Source organism: Macaca nemestrina, chromosome 14 (genome assembly GCF_043159975.1).
Source record: "Macaca nemestrina isolate mMacNem1 chromosome 14, mMacNem.hap1, whole genome shotgun sequence".
Classification (NCBI taxonomy): Eukaryota; Metazoa; Chordata; class Mammalia; order Primates; family Cercopithecidae; genus Macaca; species Macaca nemestrina.
This window is the reverse complement of record NC_092138.1, coordinates 91,255,033-91,268,710: the sequence shown is the minus strand read 5'-3', so window position 1 is coordinate 91,268,710 and position 13,678 is coordinate 91,255,033. Positions and strand designations below refer to the sequence as shown.

The window sequence follows — 13,678 nt, the reverse complement described above, 5'->3', positions numbered from 1 at the left end:
CACTCTATGTTGAAGGCGACTGCCAGCCCATGTAGTGTTGTCATTTCTAGGAAGGTATGTTGAACTGAAGTGTCAACATCTTTGCCATACTACTCGCTGGAGCAAGGTTACTGTGGCCAGTTTACCTGAGTCACATTTCCCTTAACCTTTGTAGTTACTCAGTGCCTTTCTCTTATGGGCTCACACAGGAAAAGATGGCACATGGTGGTAAGAAGGTAATACTGCATAATGATCTTCAAAGTGAGAATCGTGTTTGAATCCAAAATCTTTACCACTTAACTAGCTTTGCAATCAGTTTCTTCTTCTGTAAAAGGGGACATTTATACATTTTGGAAGACTGAGAGGATCAGATAACATATAAAGCACTGAATTCAGTTACTGACAGGTCCTAGACCCTCAGTAAATGGTAGTTAGCATCGTGATTATTCAGTGACATTTCGTTCGGGAGGAGAGAGTCCTATCTTTTTTTTCCTTGCCGTACACTTTCTTTATCACACTTCATGAGAATTTTTGGTAGGTCCTCTGACCCTTGGGGCACTCGTTTCTACAATTCAGAATAGTATTTTTGAAGAGTGTTTGGAAACTAATTGTTCGCCTGAGTCCTTGCCAATCTGTACTTTAATTGGGGGCTTTATAAGGTTACAAATGTTGCAGAAGAATCTTTGTTCCAGCATTTGTTGGCTGTGTGAAATCAAAGAAGGGGTGACCTTGTACAGTTTCAATTTTTCTAAAAGTATATATACTTGTACAGCTGCAGGCTTTTAAAAATTGTACTCTGTCATTTTTCCAATTAGTGTTAAGGTCACAAAAATTCAATTCTAAAATGGTCCAAGTATTTTCTTTCCCCTCTTTTATCAGATACGATTCATTAGTTCAGTCCCAAGCCAGGGAGCTCTCCCTTCAACGGCAGCAGATTAAAGATGGCCATGGCATCTGTGTCATCTCCCGTCAACACATGAACACCATGATTAAGGCATTTGAGGAGTTGCTGCAGGCCAGCGACGTGGATTACTGCGTGGCCGAGGGTTTCCAGGAACAGCTGAATCAATGTGCTGAGCTGCTGGAGAAATTGGAAAAGCTATTTCTCAACGGTAAGTAGGGTGAGGTACGCGAGTCCTAAGACATCAGTAATTGACCCAGGACTTCTTGGAGGGGCACAGGAGGAGCTAACTCCTTGGCCTTACTTATCTCTTTCCCCTCTGCCTTGATGAGGTGACAGCAGAACCACACTGGCTGCTGCTTCCTTCCAGTGACCACTTCCACGTGGCTTGTGGTCGGCACTGTTACAAACCGGGAGTCCAGTTTAGACACCTCAGGGGCCGGACTGGCGAGATACATGAGTGAAACCAGCCAGGAGTTGCTGCCTCTCACTCAGCAGTGGTCACATGGTTGCCAGTTCTTGCATCTTACAAATTTTCCAGAGAAGATGGGATTTTTTTTTTGGTGAAAACTCGTGTGTTTTAAATGTTGGCAACCAAAAAAATCCAATCAACCAAGCACAATTTTTATCAGTTAAAAAGTGTATCAAAGAGTTAAGGATGGCCAGGGGAAGGATGAAAGAAACCTTTGCTATGTGCTAGGCAAAATTTTCAAAATATTTTTTTGAGACTACAGGAAAGAACTCCCATTTACTATGCACCCAGCTCCATCAGTTGTTAGCATTTGCCACATTTGTTTTATCTTTCCCCGTCTGTACACACACGCACTCTACTATTATCTTTCTGAGCCCTAGGAGAGTGGATTGATTGATGCTATGATGTTCCTTTCTCCCTAGATAATTCAGGGTGTGGTTCCTCAGACCAAGGACATTATCTTACCTAACCATGGTACTATTATCACAAGCAGAAACAGTGTTGTCTCATATACTATTATCTAATATACAGCCTATAGTTGAATTTTTATAATTAACTCAATAATGTCTTTTATGACAGTTTATTCTGGATCCTGATCCTGATCCAGGATCCAGTCCCCACATTACATTTAGTTGTCATGTGTCTCTGGTCTTCTTTAATCTGCAGTAGTTCCTCACCCTGTCTTCTTTTTTTTTTTTTTTTTTAAATTTATTTATTATTATTATACTTTAAGTTGTAGGGTACATGTGCATAACGTGCAGGTTTGTTACATATGTATACTTGTGCCATGTTGGTGTGCTGCACCCATCACCTCGTCATTTACATCAGGTATAAATCCCAATGCAATCCCTCCCCCCTTCCCCCTCCCCATGATAGGCCCCGGTGTGTGATGTTCCCCTTCCTGAGTCCAAGTGATCTCATTGTTCAGTTCCCACCTATGAGTGAGAATATGCGGTGTTTGGTTTTCTGTTCTTGTGATAGTTTGCTAAGAATGATGGTTTCCAGCTGCATCCATGTCCCTACAAAGGACACAAACTCATCCTTTTTTATGGCTGCATAGTATTCCATGGTGTATATGTGCCACATTTTCTTAATCCAATCTGTCACTGATGGACATTTGGGTTGATTCCAAGTCTTTGCTATTGTGAATAGTGCCACAATAAACATACGTGTGCATGTGTCTTTATAGCAGCATAATTTATAATCCTTTGGGTATATACCCAGTAATGGGATGGCTGGGTCATATGGTACATCTAGTTCTAGATCCTTGAGGAATCGCCATACTGTTTTCCATAATGGTTGAACTAGTTTACAATCCCACCAACAGTGTAAAAGTGTTCCTATTTCTCCACATCCTCTCCAGCACCTGTTGTTTCCTGACTTTTGAATGATCGCCATTCTAACTGGTGTGAGATGGTATCTCATTGTGGTTTTGATTTGCATTTCTCTGATGGCCAGTGATGATGAGCATTTTTTCATGTGTCTGTTGGCTGTATGAATGTCTTCTTTTGAGAAATGTCTGTTCATATCCTTTGCCCACTTTTGGATGGGGTTGTTTGTTTTTTTCTTGTAAATTTGTTTGAGTTCTTTGTCGGTTCTGGATATTAGCCCTTTGTCAGATGAGTAGATTGCAAAAATTTTCTCCCATTCTGTAGGTTGCCTGTTCACTCTGATGGTAGTTTCTTTTGCTGTGCAGAAGCTCTTTAGTTTAATGAGATCCCATTTGTCAATTTTGGCTTTTGCTGCCGTTGCTTTTGGTGTTTTAGACATGAAGTCTTTGCCCATGCCTATGTCCTGAATGGTACTACCTAGGTTTTCCTCTAGGATTTTTATGGTATTAGGTCTAACATTTAAGTCTCTAATCCATCTTGAATTAATTTTCGTATAAGGAGTAAGGAAAGGATCCAGTTTCAGCTTTCTACTTATGGCTAGCCAATTTTCCCAGCACCATTTATTAAATAGGGAATCCTTTCCCCATTTCTTGTTTCTCTCAGGTTTGTCAAAGATCAGATGGCTGTAGATGTGTGGTATTATTTCTGAGGACTCTGTTCTGTTCCATTGGTCTATATCTCTGTTTTGGTACCAGTACCATGCTGTTTTGGTTACTGTAGCCTTGTAGTATAGTTTGAAGTCAGGTAGTGTGATGCCTCCAGCTTTGTTCTTTTGACTTAGGATTGTCTTGGAGATGCGGGCTCTTTTTTGGTTCCATATGAACTTTAAAGCAGTTTTTTCCAATTCTGTGAAGAAACTCATTGGTAGCTTGATGGGGATGGCATTGAATCTATAAATTACCTTGGGCAGTATGGCCATTTTCACGATATTAATTCTTCCTATCCATGAGCATGGTATGTTCTTCCATTTGTTTGTGTCCTCTTTTATTTCACTGAGCAGTGGTTTGTAGTTCTCCTTGAAGAGGTCCTTTACATCCCTTGTAAGTTGGATTCCTAGGTATTTTATTCTCTTTGAAGCAATTGTGAATGGAAGTTCATTCCTGATTTGGCTCTCTGTTTGTCTGTTACTGGTGTATAAGAATGCTTGTGATTTTTGCACATTAATTTTGTATCCTGAGACTTTGCTGAAGTTGCTTATCAGCTTAAGGAGATTTTGGGCTGAGACAATGGGGTTTTCTAAATATACAATCATGTCATCTGCAAAGAGGGACAATTTGATTTCTTCTTTTCCTAACTGAATACCCTTGATTTCTTTCTCTTGCCTAATTGCCTTAGCCAGAACTTCCAACACTTATGTTGAATAGGAGTGGTGAGAGAGGGCATCCCTGTCTTGTGCCAGTTTTCAAAGGGAATTTTTCCAGTTTTTGCCCATTCAGTATGATATTGGCTGTGGGTTTGTCATAAATAGCTCTTATTATTTTGAGGTACGTTCCATCAATACCGAATTTATTGAGCGTTTTTAGCATGAAGGGCTGTTGAATTTTGTCAAAAGCCTTTTCTGCATCTATTGAGATAATCATGTTGTTCTTGTCTTTGGTTCTGTTTATATGCTGGATTATGTTTATTGATTTGCGAATGTTGAACCAGCCTTGCATCCCAGGGATGAAGCCCACTTGATCATGGTGGATAAGCTTTTTGATGTGTTGCTGAATCCGGTTTGCCAGTATTTTATTGAGGATTTTTGCATCGATGTTCATCAGGGATATTGGTCTAAAATTCTCTTTTTTTGTTGTGTCTCTGCCAGGCTTTGGTATCAGGATGATGTTGGCCTCATCAAATGAGTTAGGGAGGATTCCCTCTTTTTCTATTGATTGGAATAGTTTCAGAAGGAATGGTACCAACTCCTCCTTGTACCTCTGGTAGAATTCAGCTGTGAATCCATCTGGTCCTGGACTTTTTTTGGTTGGTAGGCTATTAATTATTGCCTCAATTTCAGAGCCTGCTATTGGTCTATTCAGGGATTCAACTTCTTCCTGGTTTAGTCTTGGGAGAGTGTAAGTGTCCAAGAAATTATCCATTTCTTCTAGATTTTCCAGTTTATTTGCGTAGAGGTGTTTATAGTATTCTCTGATGGTAGTTTGTATTTCTGTGGGGTCGGTGGTGATATCCCCTTTATCATTTTTAATTGCGTCGATTTGATTCTTCTCTCTTTTCTTCTTTATTAGTCTGGCTAGCGGTCTGTCAATTTTGTTGATCTTTTCAAAAAACCAACTCCTGGATTCATTGATTTTTTGGAGGGTTTTTTGTGTCTCTATCTCCTTCAGTTCTGCTCTGATCTTAGTTATTTCTTGCCTTCTGCTAGCTTTCGAATGTGTTTGCTCTTGCTTCTCTAGTTCTTTTAATTGCGATGTTAGAGTGTCAATTTTAGATCTTTCCTGCTTTCTCTTGTGGGCATTTAGTACTATAAATTTCCCTCTACACACTGCTTTAAATGTGTCCCAGAGATTCTGGTATGTTGTATCTTTGTTCTCATTGGTTTCAAAGAACATCTTTATTTCTGCCTTCATTTCGTTATGTACCCAGTAGTCATTCAGGAGCAGGTTGTTCAGTTTCCATGTAGTTGAGCGGTTTTGATTGAGTTTCTTAGTCCTGAGTTCTAGTTTGATTGCACTGTGGTCTGAGAGACAGTTTGTTATAATTTCTGTTCTTGTACATTTGCTGAGGAGTGCTTTACTTCCAATTACATGGTCGATTTTGGAGTAAGTACGATGTGGTGCTGAGAAGAATGTATATTCTGTTGATTTGGGGTGGAGAGTTCTATAGATGTCTATTAGGTCTGCTTGCTGCAGAGATGAGTTCAATTCCTGGATATCCTTGTTAACTTTCTGTCTCGTTGATCTGTCTAATGTTGACAGTGGAGTGTTGAAGTCTCCCATTATTATTGTATGGGAGTCTAAGTCTCTTTGTAAGTCTCTAAGGACTTGCTTTATGAATCTGGGTGCTCCTGTATTGGGTGCATATATATTTAGGATAGTTAGCTCTTCCTGTTGAATTGATCCCTTTACCATTATGTAATGGCCTTCTTTGTCTCTTTTGATCTTTGATGGTTTAAAGTCTGTTTTATCAGAGACTAGTATTGCAACCCCCGCTTTTTTTTGTTCTCCATTTGCTTGGTAAATCTTCCTCCGTCCCTTTATTTTGAGCCTATGTATGTCTCTGCGTGTGAGATGGGTCTCCTGAATACAGCAGACTGATGGGTCTTGACTCTTTATCCAGTTTGCCAGTCTGTGTCTTTTAATTGGAGCATTTAGTCCATTTACATTTAAGGTTAAGATTGTTATGTGTGAACTTGATCCTGCCATTATGATATTAACTGGTTATTTTGCTCGTTAGTTGATGCAGTTTCTTCCTAGCCTCGATGGTCTTTACATTTTGGCATGTTTTTGCATTGGCTGGTACCGGTTGTTCCTTTCCATGTTGAGTGCTTCCTTCAGGGTCTCTTGTAAGGCAGGCCTAGTGGTGACAAAATCTCTAAGCATTTGCTTATCTGTAAAGCATTTTATTTCTCCTTCACTTATGAAACTTAGTTTGGCTGGATATGAAATTCTGGGTTTAAAATTCTTTTCTTTAAGAACATTGAATATTGGCCCCCACTCTCTTCTGGCTTGTAGAGTTTCTGCCGAGAGATCTGCTGTTAGTCTGATGGGCTTCCCTTTGTGGGTAACCCGACCTTTCTCTCTGGCTGCCCTTAAGATTTTTTCCTTCATTTCAACTTTGGTGAATCTGGCAATTATGTGTCTTGGAGTTGCTCTTCTCGAGGAGTATCTTTGTGGCGTTCTCTGTATTTCCTGGATTTGAATGTTGGCCTGCCCTACTAGGTTGGGGAAGTTCTCCTGGATGATATCCTGAAGAGTGTTTTCCAACTTGGTTCCATTTTCCCCCTCACTTTCAGGCACCCCAATCAGACGTAGATTTGGTCTTTTTACATAATCCCATACTTCTTGCAGGCTTTGTTCATTTCTTTTTCTTCTTTTTTCTTTTGGTTTCTCTTCTCGCTTCATTTCATTCATTTGATCCTCAATCGCTGATACTCTTTCTTCCAGTTGATCGAGTCAGTTACTGAAGCTTGTGCATTTGTCACGTATTTCTCGTGTCATGGTTTTCATCTCTTTCATTTCGTTTATGACCTTCTCTGCATTAATTACTCTAGCCATCAATTCTTCCACTTTTTTTTCAAGATTTTTAGTTTCTTTGCGCTGGGTACGTAATTCCTCCTTTAGCTCTGAGAAATTTGATGGACTGAAGCCTTCTTCTCTCATCTCGTCAAAGTCATTCTCCGTCCAGCTTTGATCCGTTGCTGGCGATGAGCTGCGCTCCTTTGCCGGGGGAGATGCGCTCTTATTTTTTGAATTTCCAGCTTTTCTGCCCTGCTTTTTCCCCATCTTTGTGGTTTTATCTGCCTCTGGTCTTTGATGATGGTGATGTACTGATGGGGTTTTGGTGTAGGTGTCCTTCCTGTTTGATAGTTTTCCTTCTAACAGTCAGGACCCTCAGCTGTAGGTCTGTTGGAGATTGCTTGAGGTCCACTCCAGACCCTGTTTGCCTGGGTATCAGCAGCAGAGGCTGCAGAAGATAGAATATTTCTGAATAGCGAGTGTACCTGTCTGATTCTTGCTTTGGAAGCTTCCTCTCAGGGGTGTACTCCACCCTGTGAGGTGTGGGGTGTCAGACTGCCCCTAGTGGGGGATGTCTCCCGGTTAGGCTACTCAGGGGTCAGGGACCCACTTGAGCAGGGAGTCTGTCCTTTCTCAGATCTCAACCTCCGTGTTGGGAGATCCACTGCTCTCTTCAAAGCTGTCAGACAGAGTCGTTTGCATCTGCAGAGCTTTCTGCTGCGTTTGTTATTGTTTACTGTGCCCTGTCCCCCGAGGTGGAGTCTACAGAGACAGGCAGGTTTCCTTGAGCTGCTGTGAGCTCCACCCAGTTCGAGCTTCCCAGCAGCTTTGTTTACCTACTTAAGCCTCAGCAATGGCGGGCGCCCCTCCCCCAGCCTCGCTGCTGCCTTGCCGGTAGATCGCAGCCTGCTGTGCTAGCAATGAGGGAGGCTCCGTGGGTGTGGGACCCTCCCGGCCAGGTGTGGGATATGATCTCCTGGTGTGCCTGTTTGCTTAAAGCGCAGTATTGGGGTGGGAGTTACCCGATTTTCCAGCTGTTGTGTGTCTCAGTTCCCCTGGCTAGGAAAAGGGATTCCCTTCCCCCTTGCGCTTCCCAGGTGAGGCAATGCCTCGCCCTGCTTCAGCTCTCGCTAGTCGGGCTGCAGCAGCTGACCAGCACCGATCGTCCGGCACTCCCCAGTGAGATGAACCCAGTACCTCGGTTGAAAATGCGGAAATCACCGGTCTTCTGTGTCGCTTGCGCTGGGAGTTGGATACTGGAGCTGTTCCTATTCGGCCATCTTGCTCCGCCCCCCGTCTTCTTTTTCTGATGTGAACATACTTGAATAGTTCAAGTTAGCCCCTCACTTTGGGATTATCTGTTCTTAAGACTAAAATTCATGATTAGATTAGATTGGTTAGATTAGATTGGCTATGCAGTTTTGGCAGGAATGCTACATACTATTTTGTTTATGGTATTTTCTTAAGGAGGCACACAATATCAATCCCATTTTTGGTGATATTAACTTTGATCACTTCTTAAGGTAATGTCTGTCAGTTTTCTCCAATGTAAATTATATTAACCTATGTAATGAATGAGTAATTTGTAGAAGATACTTTGTAACGCTGTATGTGTTCTCTTCCTCTTCAAACTTCTACCATGAGTTCTACCATATATTGATGATTCTTGTCCAAGTCAAATGTTACTATGACAGTTTTTTTCTAACAGTAACTTTTTTTTTTTTTTTGAGATGGAGTCTTGCTCTGTCGCCCAGGCTGGAGTGCAGTGGCCGGATCTCAGCTCACTGCAAGCTCTGCCTCCTGGGTCTATGCCATTCTCCTGCCTCAGCCTCCCGAGTAGCTGGGACTACAGGTGCCCGCCACCTCGCCCGGCTAGTTTTTTGTATTTTTTTAGTAGAGACGGGGTTTCACCGTGTTAGCCAGGCTAGTCTAGTCTCGATCTCCTGACCTCGTGATCCGCCCGTCTCGGCCTCCCATAGTGCTGGGATTACAGGCTTGAGCCACCGTGCCTGGCCAACAGTAACATTTTTTAAATCACATTCCTTCTTCATTTGTATTAGGTGGCATTTACTAGAAGGATGCGTTCTCTGTTAAACTCCTTTTATTAATATATTTCTTGTTTATTTGTTTATGATCAGTGTGGGCTTGAAGATTCTTATTTTATTCAATGGACTATTATCCATTCTGACATTCATATCATATTGTCCCAGATTTGGTAAGTGGCAGTTTCTTTCGACATGTCTCCATCTTTTTGGGAGCACTTCCTTACTTTCTGGGACAAAATAGATTTTCCATGCTCATCCTGTACTGCTCCTGCCCTGAATGAGCCATTTCTCCAAGAGCCTTGATTCCTTTTAGTGAGGAATGATATTTAACAACCAAGATTTGGTGCTAGGTGTGTTCATTGCTACGAGGGTACCATTGTGTCTAGGCCCTTTAGCAGGCTGTGTGTGTGTGTGTGTGTGTGTGTGTAAATGCATAATTTATTTTTTAAAAAAATCATTACTTCACAGTGGTGGCTTTAATTCCAGTCCAAACTCACTGGGTTCTTTCCTGTTTTTCCCACTTCCATATTTTTACTTCCCTTCTCCAACAGTAAGAACCCTGGCTCTGACAACATCACCATATCTGCTGATTTACTCAATTATGTAATATATGCACATAGTTACAGAATTACTCCACCCTTTCCACTGTGAAAAACAGTGAGAAACACTTTAATAAACAAAGAGAACCACTTTAATAAACAAATCTGGAGCTCTTCCAGTTCAAGATTTGTTTGTTAAAGTGGTTCTCTTTGTTTTTAGGCTAAAAGTGTACTATAGTATGTTCTTGAATTTAAAAGTTGTTTGGTTTCATTCTTTGTACAGCCGTTGTTGGGTTAGTCATTTGAAACACAATTAGATTCGTTTGTTTTTATTTGTATTCAATTTTAGAGTTTTTTTACCCTATTTTTATTGATTTAATTTTTTGAATATGCATAACATGAATATGATTCCAGAATCAAAACTGTATCCTTTTAAATTGCTCTGTGAAGTCATTATTTTTGTCCTTTTCCTTTATCTCCATTAGTATTGCTTTCCAGTTCCCTTTCTCTCTTAAACCCATTGGGACTGGACTCTCAGTCATCTCAACCCCTCCACTGAAACAGTTTGCCCAACACTAACAACTTCCACTTTGCCAAATCCAAGGATCAATTTTCAGTCTTCATCTTACGCAGACTGCAGCAGTATTTGACGTGTTGATCCCTCCCTCCTTGGCTCACTTGGCTTCCAGATGATGCCACTGAGAGTTCAGTTCTCCTCTCCCTCCCTGGCTGCCTCTGTGCAGCCCTGCCTTCTGCATGTCTTCCATCAGTCCTCACGACCTTATTGCTGCCACCGCTTCAGTTCGCCTCTCTTATCTCACCTGGATGCTGCAGGCCTCTCCTGTTTGGCCTCTGGGCTTCCATCCTTGCCTCACTGTAGTGCATTTCCACACAGTAATCAATAATCTTTTAAAAATGTAAGTCAGATCATGTCCCATCTCTGCCCCCAAATCAAAGCCTTTCCTTTTTATTCAGTGTAAAAGTCCAGATAAGGGCCTCCAAAGCCCTGTACCATTGCCCTGGCTGCGCTCTCTCCTTACTCCTGGCGCCCCACCCTCTCCTGCTTCCCCGCCCCAGCTACTGACCCTGCAGTTTTTCTAGCATGCCCAAGCCAGCTCCTCCTTCAGGGGCTTTGCACTTTCTCTTCTCTCTGGTATCCCTGATCCCTTCAGGCCTTGTCTCAAATGTCATCATATCAGCGAGGTGCTCTTTGACAGCTTTTTATGAAATAGCGAGGCACCCCTGCCTATCACTGACATTCCCCTTTTTGCCTTGCCCTGCATTATTTTCCCCGGTCTACCCACAACCATCTTGCATGTTATGTGCTTACTACCCATAACCATCTTAACCATCTTGCATGTTATATGTTGATTATTCTGCCTTCCCTTTAGAAAGTAAGTCCCACAAAGGTGCATGGATCTTGTCTGTTGTGTTTGTTGCTGTAGTGCTAGGATATAGATAACGTTTGGTGTATGGTGGACACACAACACATATTTTGAGAGAATGAATAAATTAATCACTGAGTCCAGTGTTACAGCTGTGGAGAGTGTGGCCCATTGAGGGTGAGCAACTCATCTGTGACCATTTATGGAGTGAATGGCAGAGCTGGGATTCAAATCAGGTCTCTGGACAAAAAACTTTTCCTACTAGAGCTACTTGTATTATAGTTGGTATTATATAGGTTATTTGATTTAAACTTAACAATGACCTTGGAGGCAAAATGTATTAGTTCAGTTTTATAGATGATGAACTGAGGCGTAGAGATATAACCTTATATATCTAAATAAATGGGCCTAGTGGTGAAGAATGCAGTCATTGGAACTGGGCTGGCCAGATTAGAGCTCTGGCTTCCCACTTGTAAGCTGTGTATGTTAGGAAATTTACTTAATTCCTTGCCTCAGTTTCTTTCTTCACCTGTAAATTTAGCATTCTAATACTTAATTGGTAGAGTCTTTGTAGGAATTAAGTTATGGATGTGAAGCCTTGCTTGCCTCAGTGCTGAATGCATGGTTCTTATGTACTGAGTTCTTATTAGTATTTGTACTTGTTGTGAGTTGGGGCTTAATCCTCAGAACAGCCTGTTTTCCAGGTGAGGAACTTAGACTTAACAAATAAGAGTTTGTTGTTCAAAGTCACAACTGACTTGGTGGAACCAGGATTTGACTCTGTTCCTCTTGTCTTCATATGTACAAAATAGACGGCTTATGATGGCCCACATAGTTCGTTTAATTCTGGGATAGAACATGGGGTAGTTTACCCATTTGGGCCTAGTGAATGTTTTCCCCCAGCTTTTCCAAAGGGCCCAGCAGCTTAGACCTGCTGTAGACTGGTTTTGCTAATACCAGTTCCCAGGACTTTTGAGGACCAGGGTATATAGGAGTACCTGACTTTTCCCAGCTTTATAAAAACCTACTTCCTTCTAGCTAAGGGTATTCTAAATAAGCTAGTTTTCATTTTATTAGTGGAGAAATATCTGAGTCCTCATGATAAAGCCGTATCTTCCAGGCCCAAGTAATTTTTTGTTGGCTTCTTTTCTTCTTGAAGGCCCTCACTCTAGGCCCTAGGAAGTGGAGAGCTGAGAGAGCAACAGCTGCCCTCCCTCCCTCATCCAGCCACTCCCCTTGATTTATTTTTTAGTTATTTACCTTGACATGCCCAAGGAGAGCCTACTTATTCTTGGTGGGTTCTGCAGGCAGATGAAGCATTTTAGGCTTAGCAGATAACACAAACATAGAACTTGATTTTCCCCCAGAAAAAGCATAAAAGTCCCAGAAACCTCACCACAACTCCTTTTCTTAGGAACTAAAGTGTAACACAGAGGTAGCTCTTTCTTAGATTTATACAAGGGGTCTGGCTCTTGAATTATGAAACAAGCTTATCATAAAAGAGTTTTATATTTGAGGCAGTTGCATAGCATGAGTTCTTAAAAATTTAAATATAGCTTTTAAAAAAATTAATACAAAGCAATACATGTTTACTGTGGAATAAAAGATAAGCAAATACTCCTATAATTGGATCACACAACAAAGCTTGAATACCCTGGAGTATATATGCCCAGACCTTTTTTTATTCATATGTGTGTTTTTTATGGAAGTGGGTCTGTTTGCATCCTCACCCTTTGTTCAGTTGTAGATAATAAATATACATTGTAAGTTTTAGTGGCTGCAGGGCATTCTTTTGTGTCAACGTACCATAATTTATTTAATCATTCCCCATTAGATGAACATTCAGATTGTTCCCATTTTGGGGCTATTATAAAGAACACTGTATTGGAATCTTTCTGCATATCCTTGCTATCTCTTTAATAATGTTTGGTTGGCAGGCTCCAAGAAGTAGGATGGTAGTGTGGTTTCTTAATGCTTATAAGGGAACTCTCCCTCGGCTCCATTAAACTGGGGATTCCACCAGGGATCTGGAAACCCACAAGATTTTGTGAGTATGTACATTTTTCTGGGGTGAGGGTCTATAACTTAGATTCCCAAGAGGTCTGGGATCTAAATAGATCAGGAACTGGTGTTGCAGCCAGAGTTTCCACTGTATCCTTGTTCTTGGTGCCTCCAAAGAGCTGTTATATGAATAAGGCAGGTGGTATTTTGTCTGCAGGTATTTTTGAGTAAGCTGTGTTTGACACTGGGAAAGGTACAAAGAAGACAGTTTGATCAGTGAGCTCACCACATGAACAAAGATAGCTCCTGGAAACCCTTGCCTCAGTTCTCTGCTGATAGAAGTGAACCTGAAACTTGGTTTCTTCTCAAGGCCTTCCACAGTCTGGAAGGGGCCTTTGCCAGCCCACCACCCTCTGATGATGATGATGATGATGATAATGATGCAGCTGAAGGAGAAACAATGAGGGAGTGGGGAAGGCAGATCTTTATTGGGTGCTTGCAATATGCCAGGCATTATTCTCAGCCTAAGAGGAAGTATTATCTATTATCCTCATTTATTAACAAGTGAGGAACAGAGAGGTTAATTCACTTGGTCTAAGTCAGACAGGAAGAGCAGAGTCTGAATTTGAGTCCACGTAGTTCACTTTCACAGTCTACGCTCCTAACCACCATGATATCGTGCTTCTCACACTCCTATCAAATTGGATGCACTGGTCAAACATTTCTGTGGGCCAGGCCTTGCATTTCTCCTCTTCCATGATTCTGTTCAAACCATTATTTTTTTCTGTAA

General features: G+C 41.5%; 1 protein-coding gene across 4 annotated transcripts in view; it reads left to right on the top strand.

The window, feature by feature from the left end:
• Nucleotides 1-13,678, top strand: part of LOC105487136 (CDK5 regulatory subunit associated protein 2) — a 191,185-nt gene that overhangs the window by 137,747 nt on the left and 39,760 nt on the right. For all 4 annotated transcript variants that reach the window (XM_071078251.1, XM_011750442.2, XM_011750445.2 and 1 more), the window contains one exon: nucleotides 859-1,091. In XM_071078251.1, coding sequence (XP_070934352.1) covers nucleotides 859-1,091 — 233 coding nt within the window. The remainder of the gene's footprint in view (nucleotides 1-858; nucleotides 1,092-13,678) is intronic.